Here is an 18,560-nt window from a genome sequence, read left to right as displayed (position 1 = left end):
ATTTGGGCTTGCTTTTGTTTTCCTGGCTTCTTACTCCTTTTTTGCTCATCCCTTCCATTGAACCTATTTATACCATCAATACTGGATGACCTCCTCCTTCATGTACCATGCCCTTAAAGGGTGTTGGTGACCATGAACTTCCTTGACAAAGTACAACAGTGGTTTGCCTTTGTCTTCTATAGAATGGTTGACCAGGAAACACTCCCACTCTTACCACCTGCCTTCAGGCATATTGAAAGGAATTACAGGCTAATAATCAATCTGTTTGGCCATGATATGAATGAACCTTCCATGGCTTTCAAGTCCTGAAGTGGGACTTGAACCCAGAGTTTCTGGTTCAGAGATAGGGGCGCTCCCACTGTGCCACAAGACCTCCCCAGTAGTGCGTACTTTAAAACATTTCCTGGAGGATAACATGTGATACTGAATTAAAAGTCAAGTTCAGCATTTTTACCAAAATTTTCACGAAGAACATTGTTCATGTCTTCATCCTAAACAGTAAAAATAGGAAGACTAAGATTATTTTTTCATTACCCATTACATGTACTTTTGATAACTATTTAAGTAATGTGCTTGCAGTGTAATATGCAATGTAACTTGTATTTCCTCTTATCTCCCTGCTGTCATTCATCCATCTGCAATCATGAAAGTTGAGGTGGATAGTTCATGAACAGTAACATCAGTGCCATCAGTTATTCTCCTTGGTCACATTATGCTTTCATCCTAGTATTTTATCTATTCCTACAGATGACTCAATCAAGAAAGATAATACATGTCAAACTCACATCCAAATATTAGTTCAGATTGGGATCTAAGCTCATTTTAGTTAAAAATCAATGCAACTTTGCAATGGTTACTGGAGAACCGGTTGTTTTGCTTTTATCTCTGAGCAAAATATTTACATAAAAATTAAGAGATATTAGTAGTGGGGGATGGACCATTTTCAATTACTGATATCCTTCAGCATCAAGCTCTCCCAGGTCAGGAATCCAAAACGCAGATCCTTCTACTCTGCTACAATAGTATGCTTTAGTTCAAACCTCAGGAGCACACAAGACTGTATTTGGGGCAGTGTGACATTTATCTATTCAAAGTTCAGTGCTAGGACCATTTGCTTTTTTTGTTATAAATGACGGAGTAAAATTTCAAAATTTGCTGATGATACCAAACTTGGAGGTGAGGCAGGGAGTGAGGATCATACAAATGACTGCAACTGGACATAGGCTAGCAGAAAGGGCAGACAAGTGGCAGATGGAATTTAATATAGAGAAGTGTGAGATGATGCATTTTGGCAGGAGAAAAGGCAATATAGACTAAATGGCACAGTTCATAAAAAATGTACAGGGACAGAGGGGTCTAGTGGGTGTTCATGTCATAGATCTTTGAAGGTGACAGAACGTATTGCGAGAGTAGTTAGCAAAGCATATCAGATCTTATGATTCATAAATGGAGGCATTGAGTACAAAAGTAGGCAGGTTATGTTGAACCTGTATAAAGCTTTGGTTAGGCCACAACTAGAGTATTGTGTCCAGTTCTGGTCACTACAGTTTGGGAAGGATGTGAGGATCCTTGAGAGGGTGCAGAGGAGGTTTACCAGAATGGTTCCAGGGGAGGGGGTTTTTAGCCACAAGGTTAGGTTGGATAAGCTGGGGTTGTTCTCCTTGGAACAAAGGAGACTGAGGGGAGATTTGACAAGAGGTATCCGAGATTATGACAGGCTTAGATAAGGTAGACAAGGAAAATTCTCTTTCCATTAGCTGATGGTATAAAAGACTAAGGGACACAGATTTAAGGTTTTGGGCAAGCGATGCAGTGGGGAATGTGAGGAAGAATTTTTTTACACAACAAGTGACCTGGAACTCATTGACGACTAGAATGCTAGAAGCAGAGGTGATCAATGATTTCAAAAGGAAATTGGTTGGCCATTTAAAGGAAATAAGCTTGCAGGGGAATGGATCTGATTGCTCCAGAGAGAGCCAGTATGGATTTGATGGGCCAAATGACCTTTATCCATATAGTTGGCATAGAGCCATTATGGTATTGGGTTTAATAAGTAATTTCCAATTCAGTGGCAAATTATGGATCAATTCTTAGTTTACTTCTAACTAATATTTGTAATTTGAAAATTTCAGGTTCTGGAAAGTACTTGGCTGTGGCATCTCATGATAACTTCATAGACATCTACAATATAATGAGTAGTAAACGAGTTGGAATCTGCAAAGGAGCTTCCAGCTATATAACACATTTGGACTGGGACAAAAGAGGTACTTGTGTCTGTTTGTCTTTCTTTAACATTTCAGGGAAACATATGTAAATACATATGTTAGAAAGTATTTTTTTCTCATGGAATTGCTTGTGCTCCACCAGCGTAGTTTCATGAGAACCCTCTTTATGCACATAAATGGGATTTCTGCGGCTACTCCAGTGAAGTTACAGCGGTGAAATGGGATCGACTCAGAGGAGGTTCCCTGCTTTTGTTCCAATTCTAAATGGAATTAAACCCAAGTCACAATCAGAAAGAATCAAGAACAAGACCGGTGTAATACATTGGCCCAAATTTTCTGATTTGGGGAGGGGCCTCCACCTCGAATTTCGTCGCTGATGTGCCGGGACCCTGAGGAAATCCCGCCGTATGCACTTTCATGGGAAGTTTAACTTTCTGATTGGCAGTTTCACGCTGCACGGACAGCTCCGTGATCCCAGTGACAGTGGGATCAAATGGCCAGAACCATGGAGCCTTGGGCTGTTTGCGCTATACTTATCCTGTACGTTTAAAACCAGCGTAACTCTTAAGTAAATCAGCTGGAATGTCAAAGCACTCCAGAACCCACAGCATAGTTCACTCCCAATCCCAGCAGTGTTTGGCTCCCGCCCCGCCCCCCCCGGACATTGCTCACCCTTACGGGTAGTACTCACCCCCTCATGTACCCCCTATCTCGACTCACCTTCTGGAATCCCTGTTTCCCATCCTGCCGAAGCCAGGCAGTGTAAGGGGCAGTGGTCGAGCATTTTTCCTGGGGCGGGGAGGTGAACATTGTCGGAGGGGGAGGGTTGTTAGCACTGTCAGTGAAAGGAAGCTGTACAGTTCTGGAGGTTGACAGCTCTATTCAAAGCAATGCAGGTCTGAAGACGGGCATTAAGAGGCGTGTCTTCAGTTCACGGTGAGGAAAGGGTGCATGGCTACACTGGAATTACATCCGCCAATTTGCTTCCCGACTGTGATCACCCCTGCTTCCCCGCTGAAGGCAGCATCAGATGGTGCGAAAGCTCTAGCATAAAATAGTAATTGGACAATTGAAATTGGAGTTAGCATCAGATGCACCCTCTCCAACACTGGCCAGAAAATCTGGGCCATTGTTTCATGATTCAGACACTCCTCAGTGCTTTTAATCATGTTAACTCAAAAAGTATTTTTATTTTTGGTTAAGATGTCTTTGATACCCACTTGAACCACTGCTGATAACATGTTTGAGCTATTCCTATTGTCTGCTATCTTTTATAAAAGCAAAGAACTGCAGATGCTGGAAATCAAAAACAAAAACAAAAATACCTGGAAAAACTCAGCAGGTCTGGCAGCATCAGTGGAGAGGAGCACAGTTGACGTTTCGAGTCCACATGAGTCTGCTGTTCTGTTGAAGAGTCATGCGGACTCGAAACGTCAACTGTGCTCCTCTCCACCGATACTGCCAGACCTGCTGAGTTTTTCCAGGTATTTTTGTGTCTGTTATCCTTTGTTAATCAAACATGCCTCTCAACAAGTTGCTCCGAAAAGATCACATCATCGAACCGAATAGTGATGGAGGGTTTTAAGATAAATTGGCATGTGTCATTCTTCGTGCTGACCCATTGGGCAATGGATACTCAGTACAATCAGACCATCAGATCAAACGCCATGAATTTTTCATTCCAAGGTTCCGAGACTGATGTTACGCCGATTGAGACCTCAATCAAATGTTGATTGCACTGGAAGAAAAATGAGTTTGCCTCCTCGTAATGTCTTGGTCAAGTTGACTTTTACAGATTCAACTAACATCAGAAATTTGCCATATGAAAAACTGTCAATAGAACCTCCCTATTTTTGCTGTGAACACAGACGAATGTATTGATCCAGAAAGAATAAGCTGTCTCCCATCCCCCTTTAAATAGCTTGATCAAGATATCCGAAAAAGCCCTAAGCAAGGATTAAGAGCAGCAGTTGTAGAAATATATTTAGGCATTTTATCACAAAGTTTGAATTTCTGGCTGGTTAAATGATTCATTACAATTTACTAAAAATTATGAAATTGAAGGACAGCCAGAGTAACATCAGTATAAATAGTGTAATGGGCTCTGAGTGCAACTCGGCTGCCGGCAAGATGATGAAGCAAAGCTGGCATTTTAATCATCACTTAAAATTCCCTGGTCAACGCAGAAAGTGGACTTCAATTGTTTTTATAGTCAGTAATATTGTCAAAAATGATTCTAGTAATGTAGAATACATATGAAACTTGTTCGATAAAACTTTTTGAGTTCAGTGGTCTTCAAACTAGTATTTTCATGAAATGAAGGAAAAATGATTTAAGGGAAATGAGATACACTTGATTAGAACTTAATTCCTTATGTGGAGGGCCATGGACTCATGGACCGGAATTTTCAGTCACCCATAGAGGAGCAGGTGCGCATTGAAAATAGGGCTCCCAGGTGGTGTATCAGTGTCTAGATACCTCTGGGGCACACAAGTATTTTCAAAGTGAGAGTGGAATGAGGGAGCTGGAAACCTGCTTAAATTAACAGCTTGAGGAGCTTATTAATGGGCTGGGTAGGGCAAGAAGGCAATTTTCAGTTTGCAAATCACCAAACCTGAATAGCCTGGTGCACGTTAGTGCACAGCTGTCTACATCTATGTGGGAAGCAATTAAGCAATTGATTTGTTTTAATGAGGACAAGTTTTTGTCATTGGAGTTTTTTGCCTCATTTCTGGTGTAGTAACTTTTAGTTGTCAATTTGGCCACTTTTCTGCACAGTGAGGCTGCTGGCCCTCTCTCTCTTCTGCATAGCAGAAGCAGGCCCCATCATAGCTGCTGTCTGCCTTAGACGATTGTGCTTTGCAGGCAGCTCCCAACTCCTGGCAGTATTCAACACCACTAATGGGGTGCCAACCACAGACCCTATTAGGGCATCTACACTTGAAGATTGAGTTGCGTGAGTGATGCAGATACGATATAGGGTTGGGATCTGGAAATTATCTGGGCATTAGTTTCCCATCCCTGAAAATCAAGCTCACGCAGTCTATATTGCACAGAAGGAGGCCATTCTTCCAATCAAGTTAACACTGAATTAATGTAAATTATGGCAGCAGTGATGAATTGTTTAATACTTCCTCAGAGGAAATGTACAACAGGGCTGCTTCTTGGGAGGGTCAGTACTCCCTGGGGTGGGGTTTGGTGAGTGGGAAGCATGCAATAATGGCTTAGTAGGTGAGATAGGATCAGATTTAGTGTGTAACTCTTTGTTGGAGAACAGAGGCAAAAGCATGTCCTGACAATAGAGCCCAGGTAAATGGCTGGAGTGCTGGCCTTAGACCAGGTGTGGGTATTGCGGCATGGGTACAAGGATGTTCCAGACAGTCTTGTACAATTGAGTCCATGTGCTAGGGAGCAGGCTGTTGACTGCCAGGGATCAGCAGAAGGTGCAACTAATCATGGGGCTTGGGAAGTTCAAGGATAGGTAGGAATATGATATTTTAGTGGGGCGCTTGTTTTGTCTTCTCACAAATCATATGCATTAATATATCCCTCAAGCAGTGAAGTTGAACCTTTGTTCTAATTAAGGACGCAATTTTGGAAGAACTACCATACAGTTTCAAACCCCTACCATGGGGGCCAAAATAAACATTGGTACCAGTTCATTGATGTAGAAGCCCCTTTAATGAAACATACAAAATTCTTACAGGGCTAGACAGGATAGATGCAGGAAGAATGTTTCCCCTCTTTTTTTTGGGGGTGGGGGGGGTGGTGTCCAGAACCAGGGTACACGGCCTCAGAATAAGGGGTGGGCCATTGAGGACCGAGATGAGGAATTTCTTCACTCAAAAGAGTGGTAAATCTTTGGAATTTTTTACCTGAGAGGGCGGTGGAGTCTCAGTCACTGAGTATGTTCAAAGCAGAAGTGGATAGATTTCTAGATACCAATGATACCAAGGGGTACGGGGATAGTGTGGAGACTTGGTATTGAGGTAGAAGATCAGCCATGATCTCAGAGCAGGCTCAGGGACTGAATGGCCTACTCCTGCTCCTATTTCTTATGTTCCTATAAATTCAACACAACTCAAGAATTGGGAACAGAAGTAGGCCATTTGATCCCTTGAGTCTGCACTGCCATTCAATAAGATAATGATCTGATTGTGGCCTCAACTCCGCTTTGCTGCCTGCCACCCCCTTCCCCCCCATAACCCTTGACTCTCTTGTCAAAGAACATAAGTAACAGTATTCTATCATTTTTTAACAGTAAAGAACTTTACAAGAAAATAGTTCTTGGATGATGCTGCCAACCATATTTACTGCCCATACCTAGTTGCAATGAAAAGGTTATTCTTGGTAGTGATTGTTTTTCCATCTGAGTGGCTTGCTAGGGCATCGAGAGTCAACCACACAGTGTGGGACTGAGGTTGTGTAGACGGAATTAAGATACTGCTGGCTTGTTCCCTTCTCTGAAATCAAATTGTTTTTTGTTTTTCTTCCAATCAATCCAGTTTATTGAAGCTGAAGATTGAGGGAATACTTATTGATGTTGAGTAACAACATGTTTCACTTTTCAACAGGAAAACTTTTACAAGTTAATACTGGTGCTAAGGAACAGTTATTCTTTGAAGCTCCACGTGGAAAACCTCAGATTATAAATAAGGCAGAGGTAAGACAAATATAATGGCCCAAAATTTGCTGAACAAGAGCATATCGTGCACTGTTAAATTCCCTCCCCCCCACCACTTTAGCTTGAAGCTGGAAATGCAAGCTGATAACTATGTTGAGGTCGATGGGGATATCTGGGACCTGGGTGAACAATGAGACCAGCAGTTTTTCTGCTCAACAAATAAGAATTGAGAAAGAAGCAGATGAATGACTAAGAAGGAAATTTGGTGATTTAAAATCAAATCAGGCACTGTAGAAAAAATAAGGAAGGAAAGAAAGATGGATTAAGAGAGCTAAAAAGACAACAGAAAAGTAAAAGATATTTTAAAAAATTGTAATATTTAAAATCCTCTAACAACAATTTACCACCTGTGGGAATGAAACCCCACAGTTAGAAATACGAAATAGAAATACGAATTAGGAGCAGGAATAGGCCACTCGGCCCCTCGAGCCTATTCCACCATTCAATAAGATCATGGCTGATATGATTGTAACCTCAACTCCACATTCCCACCTACACCCAATAACCTTTCACCCCCTTGCTTATCACTAATAGAATTTAATTTCCACCAGCCCAATGGTGGAATTTGAACCCATGACCCTAGAGCATTGGCCTAGACTCCTGGATTCTGGGCCCAGTGACATTACCAGTATGCCAGTTTGTCATTCCCTTCTTGGGCCAGAAAGGTTACGTGACATTGCAGGAACATAAGTGCTTTTTCAAATGACAAGATTTATGCTAAGTATTAGTTCTTGCTAAGTATCAGTTCTAACTTTTTGTGAACAGTTTATATGGTAATTAATCTACAAATGCAGCAATATCTTTTAAACTCACAGGGAGGTTAAGGGCAAGCTATCATTCTTGTGAGGGTAATGGTGAAGTGGAGCAACTAGTTCAGCAACTTAATTATAATTTGCACTGAAATGGGCATTTCTTCCTCATCATGCTTTATAATTAATAATGGTGTGCCCATTAAACATGCTGTTATTTTGCAGCAAGTTCAGGGCCAAGTACTTTCAGTTAGCATCTTTAGCAAGCTGATCTTTTTTTTTAAAATTTGCTGATATCAGTAAAAAAAAACTAGCACAAACAATCTGTAAAAATAGGACTCATCTCTTTATTTCAAATTTGACGAACATTTGGGCAACAAATATTCAAACAATTATTTCAAAGGAGGAGAAAACAGTCTTGCAAGGAATAGTATGCAGTAAACTATTTTTTTTACATCAGTAGTTTTTGATGTCAAATTTATTTCAATTACTTTATCACAACAACAGACTTACTTTTTCAGGTAGACAAGATAGACTGGATCTCTTGGACTTGTGTCTTAGGTCCTTCATGTGAAGGTATCTGGCCCATGGTAAGCGAGGTCACAGATGTTTCTGCATCCTGTCTTACTAGTAACAAAAAAGTGCTGGTTACAGGGGATGACTTTGGATTTGTGAAGTTGTTCCGATACCCAGTGAAGGTAATTGCTTTTTCATTTTTAAAAATATGTAGTAAATGTGTTCCTTTGTGCAAATTATGTTTTAATAACTGAAAATGGAAAAAAAAGTAAGAAACTAAACTGCCTGTTCTTTGTCTGGGATGGAATTAATTATAGTTTTACCCATATTTATGTGAAATTAACAAGTGACATTTGCTGTCACTAATATTTCGAGAAATAATAGTCAGCAAGTTCTATCTTTAGCTATTTGTTTATCCACTGAACAACCAAAAAAATACTTTATTTATTTTAAATAATCCATCAAGATAAATTAAGACTGTAAAATGAGACTGTGACATACTTTGTAAAAACAAATCCAGATTATATCCATTAGTATATCTTTGACATTTGTAAACATAAATTAATGTCATTTTTATTGGTTTTCTCTTTGAATTAAGGGAAAGTATGGGAAGTTCAAAAGATATGTGGCTCACAGCACACATGTAACAAATGTACGCTGGACACATGATGATAGTTTGCTCGTTACAGTTGGGGGAGCAGACACAACAGTGATGATTTGGACACACGAGGTGGAGGGATACAGGCAGACCATTCAATATGACAGCGAGGAGTCGGATTTTGATTCTGATGAAGATGGAGGTGGGTACAATTTATACTGTTTGGTGTATCAGATTAATTGGTATAGTCTGAAAATAGGGATGCAATTAAATAACGTTGCACGCCCTGTAGTTCTACACACTAGTTAGTTGTAAATTGAGTTCTGTGACTGAGGATAAATAATTTTTGTCACCATTTTCTTTATTGGATCTTGACCAAGCTTATTTGCATAGAAATGCTGTAGTGGTGGAAAGCCAAGTGATTGCTGACCTCAAAAGTTCTATGTTGACATTCTTTTAACCAAATATTTGGCATAAATACGATACAATGAAGTTAACTTTTTGATTGAAATATCTACTTTAGTGCTAGATTTACTGAAGTTGTTCATTTTTAAACTGGGATTTTCATACCAAGTGTAATACCATATTAGAGTTAAAATCCAAGTATCAAAAGGTTGAATCACCTGATTTTCCAGTTCCTCACCTGCAGCAAGACCAGTTGGATCAGCTGCTTAAACTGTGAACTGGCACTCTGTTGCTTTCAGTATGAGTTCAAGCTTTCTGATAATTTAACAGTGCAACTTTAAGCCCATGTTGCAGGGAAGTGAACAGTGCAGAGAATAAAAGTGTATGTGCCTGTGTGTGGCTGAGTAAAAAAGGTGACTTAAATTGGATCTGTTTTTTTACAAAATACGTGTCCGCCTGCATTTGATATTCATTGCCTGCGGGAGTGAAAGAATTTGCATTTTTATTGTGTCTTGTCACATCTCTGAAATATTCCAAAGCATTTCACATACAATAAAGTGCAGTTAGTTTTGTTAATGTGGATACACGTGTCAGCCATCTTTACACAGCAAATGAGGTAAATTATCAGTTATTCTATTTTTAGTGCAGTTAGTTGAAGGAAGAATGTTACCTGGGATACTGGGAGAACTCTCTGCTTTTTGGATAGTGCCATTGAATCTTTAATATTCAGCTGAGCCAGTGAAACTGGCAGATGGATTCTCAGTTTAGTATTTCATCCGGACCAAACTGGAGTGTCAGTCTAGTTAAGTACTAAATGGATGTCAACCCACATTCTTCCAGATGAGAGGCAAAAGGACAATTTACTGAACCAAGTTGACATCAGTCATTCTCTCAATTTGAGAAGGTTTGGGAACTTGTGACTAAATTATAACTCAGTTGCCTTGACTCACCTTTAAAGTACCTCATTTGTGCCACACCCTGCAAGACAACTGAAAGTTAAACTTCCTCCAGCCTTTGCACACTTGCAACCCAAAAATAGCACAGACATTTTCATCATCAACTTGGGATGCAACATGGCTCGATTGCTTGCTTGCGTGAAACTGAAAAAGGCTGTTTTGTGTGTGTGCCTGTTGGAAACTCTAGAAATTGCTTTTATCATGGCAAGAAGGTATATCTTACTACTACCAGGGGATTTGGTTGTTTCTTCCAAGACTAACACCAATAGCTTTCAGTATTCTATGAGTCAAATTGAGCCTTCCCAATATGCTCTGATCAATCTCCTCCTTTGCCACAATTTTGAAGGCTTTTCATGTTTTATTTCAGTCCTTCAAAAATTCAAAGCTGTTGTGGAGTATCTAAAGACACTCGACAGAGTCAGCTGAAGGTGAACCAAGCAGCAGTTTATTCAATACAAGTATGCATACAGGGGATGTGCCCTCAGATTGCTCCAAGTGGCTACTCAAAGTTACAATTTCATTCATGTATTTATACCATTCTCGTGATAATTCATTATTGACTCACATTGTCCTTAGCTGGCACGTCCAGCTCTATGCGTCCGCAGTTACAGATAGATTCACAAGTAGTTACAGAATAACCTGACCTTTTTAGCACAAACAGCACCAGCAGTTTATACAAGAAGACATGATCTTTGCGTTAGCTATCTTGATATTTACTACATTGTCCAGACAGCCGCTTATCTTAACCTGATCCAGAGGTCACATTCCTTACCACAACCATGTAGTGAATCTTATTACTACAAACACTTTTAAATCTTGTACCAGCAATTTGGTCAAGCCTGAATATCCCAGGGTACACTACCTAGATAATGAAATTCATTAAAAATAAATGGATTAACACTTTCATACCAGAAGGAATAATATCAAATAAACACAAGGTGATGCATTCATTATTAAAATAATAATGAAGTTTCATCTGCGTTCTGTCCTAAACATGGCTAGGTTTCTAGGAATTGTTTGATGAAATAAATAATAATTCAAACATTCCTGCAGATACTCTGAGTAGACAACATCCCTTACAACCTGGAAAAACTCAGCAGATCTGGCAGCATCTGCAGAGAGGAGCACAGTTAACGTTTCGAGTCCGAATGACCCTTCAACAGAACTAAGTAAAAATGGAAGAGAGGTGAAATATAAGCTGGTTTAAGGGGGTGGGGTGGGACAAGTAGAGCTGGATAGAGGGCCAGTGATAGTGGAGATAGCCAAAAGATGTCACAGACAAAAGGACAAAGAGGTGTTGAAGGTGGTGATATTATCTAAGGAATGTGCTAATTAAGGGTAGAAAGCTGGACAAGCAAGGTACAGATAGCCCTAGTGGGGGTGGGGTGGGGTGAAGGAATCAAAAAAGGTTAAAAGGTAGAGATAAAACAATGGATGGAAATACATTTTAAAATAATGGAAGTAGGTGGGAAAAGAAAAACTTATATAAATTATTGGAAAAGAAAGGGGGGGCATCGGAAAGTGGGTGGGGATGGAGGAGAGAGTTCATGATCTAAAATTGTTGAACTCAGTATTCAGTCTGGAAGGCTGTAAAGTGCCTAGTCACACCTTCTTCTCCCTCCCAGAAACATGATAGGGTCCCCCTTGTCCTCACATCACCCTACCAGCCTCTGCATTCAAAGGATCATCCTCCACCATTTCCGCCAACTCCAGCATGATGCCACCATCAAATACATCTTCCCTTCACCCCCCCGGCGGCATTCCACAGGGATCATTCCCTCCAGGACACACTGGTCCACTCCTCCATCACCCCCTACACCTCAGCCCCCTCCCATGGCACCTTCCCATGCAACCGCAGAAGGTGCAACACCTGCCCCTTTACTTCCCCTCTCCTCACCGTCCAAGGGCCCAAACGCTCCTTTCAAGTGAAGCAACATTTCACTTGCACTTTCCTCAATTTAGTCTACTGCATTCGTTGCTTCCAGTGCGGTTTCCCCTACATTGGAGAGACCAAACGCAGACTGGGTGACCGCTTTGCAGAACACCTTTGGTCAGTCTGCAAGCATTACCTAGACCTCCCTGTCGCTTGCCATTTCAATACTCCACCCTGCTCTCATGCCCACATGTCTGTCTTTGGCTTGCTGCATTGTTCCAGTGAAGCTCAACGCAAACTGGAGGAACAACACCTCATCTTCCGACTAGGCACTTTATAGCCTTCCAGACTGAATACTGAGTTCATCAATTTTAGATCATGAACTGTCTCCTCCATCCCCACTCCCTTTCCGATTCCGCCACCCCCCCCCACCCACCGCCCCCCAAACCAGCTTATATTTCACCCCTCTTCTATTTTTACTTAGTTCTGTTGAAGGGTCATTCGGACTCGAAACGTTAACTCTGCTCCTCTCCGCAGATGCTGCCAGACTTGCTGAGCTTTACCAGGTATTTTTATTTTTGTTTTTGTTTTGGATTTCCAGCATCCGCAGTTTTTTGCTTTTATGTCTTACAACCTGGTATCTAGAATTATTAACCTTCTGTTCTTGCTTGAGAGATTGTAGCTCAGACGTAGCAATTAACCCTGAATGTATTAAGTTACTTAATGAAAGTTTTATAGGTTTCTGACTGCAGCTTCACTATATAAAAAGGTGGGAAAATACCATAAACTAAACCAGTTTTATACATCTTAAAACTATCCAACTTAATTTCAATTCATTTGGCAGATCAAAGGTGTTGAACAGCTGCTGTCTTGTAGTAGTCATAATTTACAGCATACACATCTTGAATGTCCACCTACAAGATTAACTGTCCTTCTAATATTCCTTTCACTCACTTAGAACTTCACTATTTATTTCCCTCATTTGGGGGACATTGAGGAAAGCATAAGCTAAACATTCAGGATTGCATCTGGATACTTTTCTAAGTATGAGCGATGAAGAATGCAAGATTTGCTGGTTGTATTTTCTCATGTTTTAACATTAGAACCGTGAATCAACTGTGATCAAAAGAGTAATGTTATTTTGTGTGCAGACTTAAGATTAAACCACATCATGGAATATGGAGCATAGGGAAACATACATTTTCTGTTATTTTAGCTGTATTTAACCCATCAAGATGCAGAGAATTAGTGTATAGGGATGTAAAGTACACACACAAACAGGTTTGAAGTTCTGTGCAGTCAGGCACACGTGTTTTTGATGCACTATTTTAATGGGTTAACCACAACTTTTAAGCATACTTAAAGGCCTAATGGAGGATTATTTAAAACGCATTGATACACTAGACCTTTTGCAAGTTGCACTGTTATCTGCTGTATTTGAAAGGGGCACGATAGATGCAGATTGCCACATATTGGATCAAATTTGTGAAAAAACAGTCAACTTTCTTTGAATTAGCTGCCTCCTATGTTTCTCCTTTGGGTAGGAACTCTGATGGTAAAAAGGAACAGCATTACTTATATTTGGACATGGGTCAAAATAACTATGCCTCAGTGTTATGATGGTTTGCCTGACTTAAAACCTTGGCCTCCTGATCCAAGAAAATGGTGATCCTATTATTTTCACTTTTCAGTCTTGTCATATTAAATATTTTAACCTTTGTCATACATCATCATAATTCGTGATTCTTCCAAAGATAAAGTAAAATTATTCTTGGCAACTATTTCCAAATGACAGCTTTCTTCACTGATTAAATTCCTTTAATATTACATGAGTTGTCATAAAGATTTAATGTACATTAGTCTTGAATGCATTACACTTGCTGTTGTAGGTTATGACAGTGATGTTACCCGGGAAAATGAAATCAATTACACCATTAGGGCCTTTGCGACAAGTCTTCGTCCGATGTCTGGAATCAAGCCTCATCTACAGCAGAAAGAACCTTCCCAAGAGGAAAGGTATCTTACGTCTAAAAGAAAATTGTGTTTCAGCACAGGCTGTATAGCTCTAGTATAACTATCTGATGTCGATTATGCTTTTTGGAATGTTTTGGTACTCCAAAGCTATATACACTATAACAAAACATGAATAAATTAAAGTTTGTCAGCTAGTGTGTATCCTGCAAAGATGTTTTTCAGTGTTGTTTCCCGTTTCCATGTATAGGATTCAGAATTATTGAATGGATTCACTACAGCCTCCTGGGTTTTAGTGACATCTGGACATAATACTGGTAATTGTTTTTCTTGGAAAACATGTCAGCAATATAATTAACCATTTAGTTTGCCAGTAAGTCCAGGAAAATATCTCTTTTTGGGCCCTGTATTCTTTTTTTTTTTTCAGATCCTGCAGTGTGTTGCTGGTAGTAACATTAACATTGCAACAATAAAGTTCTGCAAAATTTGAAGTACTTTGATTACCGTGGATTAACCTTATGGTGCTAAAATATACACTTTTTAATTTGGCTTATTAAAATATACACTTTTTAATTTGGCTTACCTTGACTTGGCCATTCTTTCTGTTTCTTTCTCCATCTGTGACTAATTAAAAGAAATCTGCTGTCCGATCAATTTTCTGTGCCCTGTACACTAAATGTAATAATTCCACCAGTTTCACTGTACGAACTTAATTTTTAATTATTGTTTTAATTATTCATTTACCAGTTCAATCTAATGACCTGCTCTGCAAAGTTTTTGACAGTTGTCAAGTTTTACAACTTCCTTCTTTCGTTTTGTCTATGTTACCAAGTCAAGATGATGCTTCCAGATATTAGCAGTGCAATTCATGAACCAGCAGCTACATGATCTACATCAGCAATCCAGTTCACTTGCCTGTAACATTTATCTCTCCTCTAATAATGAGAAGATGGTCCAGCTGAGACTGTAAAGCTGAGAAATTTGACTCCATAGTGCTGCTGGGGTTGGTGCTTTGGAAGCCAGAGGCCCTCTGAGTAGGGTGTGGCATGATGCCCCATCCTGGGAAGACTGCTCATGTGGGTGTGCCATGCATGTAGCAGAAGTTTCCCAATTTGCTAGATGATGACATCACATAGCTAATATGATGTTCGAATTCCAAACTTGGACTGTGCAGGTCCACAGAACACATTTGCTTATCAGCATTCACCAAAGAACACTCAGCGGCAAGAGGGAAACCCCACTAGTGTTATTTAATGGGCCAGCCATCCAACTTGCAGAGAAGGTGATTTAGACTAACTTCTGCTATTACAAAGTTTGAGGAAGTAGGGTGGAGTGTCTTTGGAGCTATTATGATGAGTTGTTGCATTTGGCAGTAAGAGTTGCTGCATCCATATAGGAAGGGCAGAGGGTTTGATAAACTGCCCACACAAGACCTGCAACAGTTATGGGGGCATATTTTTGTGATTCAGGAAGAGATAAACGTTAAGAGCAAGTGAACTGGATTGTTCATGTGGATCATGCTGGTTCACAAATTGCAGTGGCAGTGTTTCTGGGTCTGCAGCACAACAGGAGATGGAGAAGAGGCTGGAGAGAGGGAAAGCTCCACATGATCCTCTCTGCTAAGTTAGGGCCAGACTCCTCCATGTTCCTTGACAACGGTAGGAGACTGCCTGACAGGCTAGTTCATGCACCCATCTCGCTGTACATCCTCCAAAAGTGCCCATCAAAGTCCTCACCTGAGACCCCATAGCGGAACTCATGTGACCTTGTGCTCCAATGAGGTAGTGCACAGACTATCCTTTCTGCCTAACATAGCAACAACCCACTCATGTCCAGTGGCACACTGTGCTGACCCTAACTCTAAATTATCCTCTAAGATACTTGCAGTGCTAGTATCAGAGCTAATGGCTTTGAGTGTCAGATCAAATGACAACTTCAATTCTTCAGTGCAGTGCTGTGCTGTGGCTCTCTTTCTCCTGGAGCTGCTTTAGCCGGTCAGATGGCAGTGTTTGGCTCTCTGAAAGCAGGAAATCAGAGAGGAGAAGGTTGGGGTGAAAGGAAAGGGATGGATTGGAAAGCAAGTTGTCCACAGTCAAACTATCTGCAGCTTGCACATAATGCCAAAAAGCAGGGTGAGGATGAGTGGACAGTTAAAGGCCGTAAGGCAGAAACATACTGTCATCCTCAACGTTCTCAGCAAAACTGGATCCCACAGACTCTGTAGCAGCCAGCCTCATGATATGGAGCACTGCTTCCTATGTGAGGTTTGGGAGATGCAGGATTCACTGTCTCCCACTGGTTCTGTTCTTCTGGCGGTTCTGGGCTACTCTCTCTTTTGCAAGAGAGAGCAATAATATCAGTGATTATGTTGCACTGTGTGATCAGCTGAAGGAATGTGGCAGCAGCAGGAACTGGGAATGAGGCTGGCATCATTGGAATGTGTATGTTATGCCTGAGTCCTGCATGCTAAGGACTGCTGATGAGTGAGCAGTGCATGAGATGACTGGTTGGTGGTATGATGAGTAGCAGAAGTAATGTTAAGATTCATTCAATGATCTTGACCACCCACATGAGGTCAGGGAATTTCTTGCAGTGCTGCTGCCAAGTTCTCAGGCCATATTCTGGGCATTAGCCTCCCTGTTCCCATTCTCTTCTAAGATTTGCTTTGAGGGCCTCTTGGCCTCCCATGGAAACATCACCTCTCTCCTCTCAAACTCCACCATGCAGGCCTTTGGCATCAAATCTGTGAAACACGAGTTCCTTTTCTTTCCTGGTGCTCTATTTGTGCAGCTACTACTTGCAGCCAGTGTCAGTGCAGGCAGCCTGCAGAAACTCCCTTCCATGAGTGCAGCTCCCATTAGACTGCCTTTAAGAGGAACAGGGTGGCTGTACCACATGTTCTCAGCAAGGGACCAAGCAATGTTTATTGAGTGCTGAGGCAGCCAGCAGCAACACTAGTCCCGTTGGTTTAACACCACAATCAGGTAAACAAAGAGAGACCATCAAGCTTGAATGCTGCCTGTCTCAATGGAAAAGGGTGTGGGTAGGTGATGAATCACAGTCCACGTACCTCCTCCCCCATGCCTGAAGATGAGTGTAGATCAATTGTTAGCTCCTTAAACCTTTCTGTGGGAAATTACTGGAACAAGGCCATTATGCGTTGGTATAGTTTGGTCTTCCTTCATTTACATACTTTTATTTATAGTTAATAAAACATAAAATAATTTCACAATTTACTATAAAATTAATTATAAATCAAATTAATATGCAAGTGCTTTTCCTGTCCCAAATGTGGTCACTTTTATATCCTATTTATTTTTCCTGACCCCTCTTATGGCTCCCATCAGTGGTATTTTTCACATTTTTACATATTTTTCACCATTAGAAAAATTTACAGTACCGAACATTTGCCCCATTGTGTCTGTGCCAACTGATAAAGAACTACCCAACGTAATCTCGCCATCCAGCTCTTGGTCCATAGCCCTGTAGGTTAAGGCACCCCAAGTGCATATCTCCATGTTTTTTAAATCTGGTGAGTGTTCCTGCTTCTACCACCTTCCAGGCAAATCTAACATGTAGGCCATCAAAGCTCAACTTAGTTCTATCTTCCCCAACACCCAAGCTCTTGCATTTTCAACAGGGTCATCAGATGATAAGCTCAGGTGGAAAACGTGTGTGATACATATCGCTGTCACAAGTCAAGGCCTGACCATTGAATTTAGCATAATCCGACTTAATGGTCAATACCCGATAATTGTTGCTATTTTTGGAAAAAATAGTCCAACTTGTCCATAAGTTTACATGATTTATTAAAACTGCTCGGGGTTTAATTTCTCTGTGCCAGAGGCTTACTGCACCCTCAAGACTGGCCAAGCTTTCTTATTGAATTAATCACCATTTTGAGTTTCTGCTAATTTTGCTTGTTTTGTGGGCTTTTGAGGGGGCTCTCTCAATTGCTTTTTTTGTGACAAAGCCAGTAATAGGTACATTTTAAAAGCTTTAAATGTTTAAAAATGTAATAAGAAACTAACCACGCATCAATTTAACTAGTAGGTGGTTCTGTCTAGTTTTTAAAAAAGTTTTCAGTTATTTAAATTCAGATTACTTGCAGGTGGTGGACTGGAGACTGATTAAAAATGTTAATTTTTTTGCGGTTAAATCCATTTTCAGCTGCATTAATAAAGCTGTGTCATGTTACCACTCTTAACTCTACCAATGATTTTTTTTAAAGAAAGAATTTTTTAAAAAATATTTGCGAAGTTGCTTCCTGATTGTGCTGGTTCATGGCAGATTTTATATTCAAATGTGTTTAAGTGGAAACTAGAGGGAAAAAAAACCCTTCTCACACCTAGCCCAAGTTTGAATGCAATTTGTACCTGGATCGTTGCACCCAAAGTGAACACTCTTGGCCAGCATATTTTTGTAAAAGGGAGTCTTAGCTTCTGTAACAGTGTGAAGTTTCTGTGACTGCTGTAGCAACACTTAACACATGGAATTTTTGCATGCTTTCATTGAAGGACTGCTTAATTAATTCAATGTTCAAGATTTTGGAGCACTATCATGGAATATTATGTTCTAAATTA

At 40.5% G+C, this 18,560-nt stretch overlaps 1 protein-coding gene across 4 annotated transcripts in view; it reads left to right on the top strand.

The window, feature by feature from the left end:
• eml5 (EMAP like 5) overlaps positions 1-18,560 on the top strand; it is a 192,310-nt gene that overhangs the window by 118,865 nt on the left and 54,885 nt on the right. For all 4 annotated transcript variants that reach the window (XM_041214377.1, XM_041214374.1, XM_041214375.1 and 1 more), the window contains exons 23-27: positions 2,133-2,264; positions 6,800-6,888; positions 8,180-8,356; positions 8,773-8,974; positions 13,896-14,022. In XM_041214377.1, coding sequence (XP_041070311.1) covers positions 2,133-2,264; positions 6,800-6,888; positions 8,180-8,356; positions 8,773-8,974; positions 13,896-14,022 — 727 coding nt within the window. The remainder of the gene's footprint in view (positions 1-2,132; positions 2,265-6,799; positions 6,889-8,179; positions 8,357-8,772; positions 8,975-13,895; positions 14,023-18,560) is intronic.

Source organism: Carcharodon carcharias, chromosome 20, assembly GCF_017639515.1.
Source record: "Carcharodon carcharias isolate sCarCar2 chromosome 20, sCarCar2.pri, whole genome shotgun sequence".
NCBI lineage: Eukaryota > Metazoa > Chordata > Chondrichthyes > Lamniformes > Lamnidae > Carcharodon > Carcharodon carcharias.
This window is presented reverse-complemented; position numbering and strand designations above follow the sequence as displayed.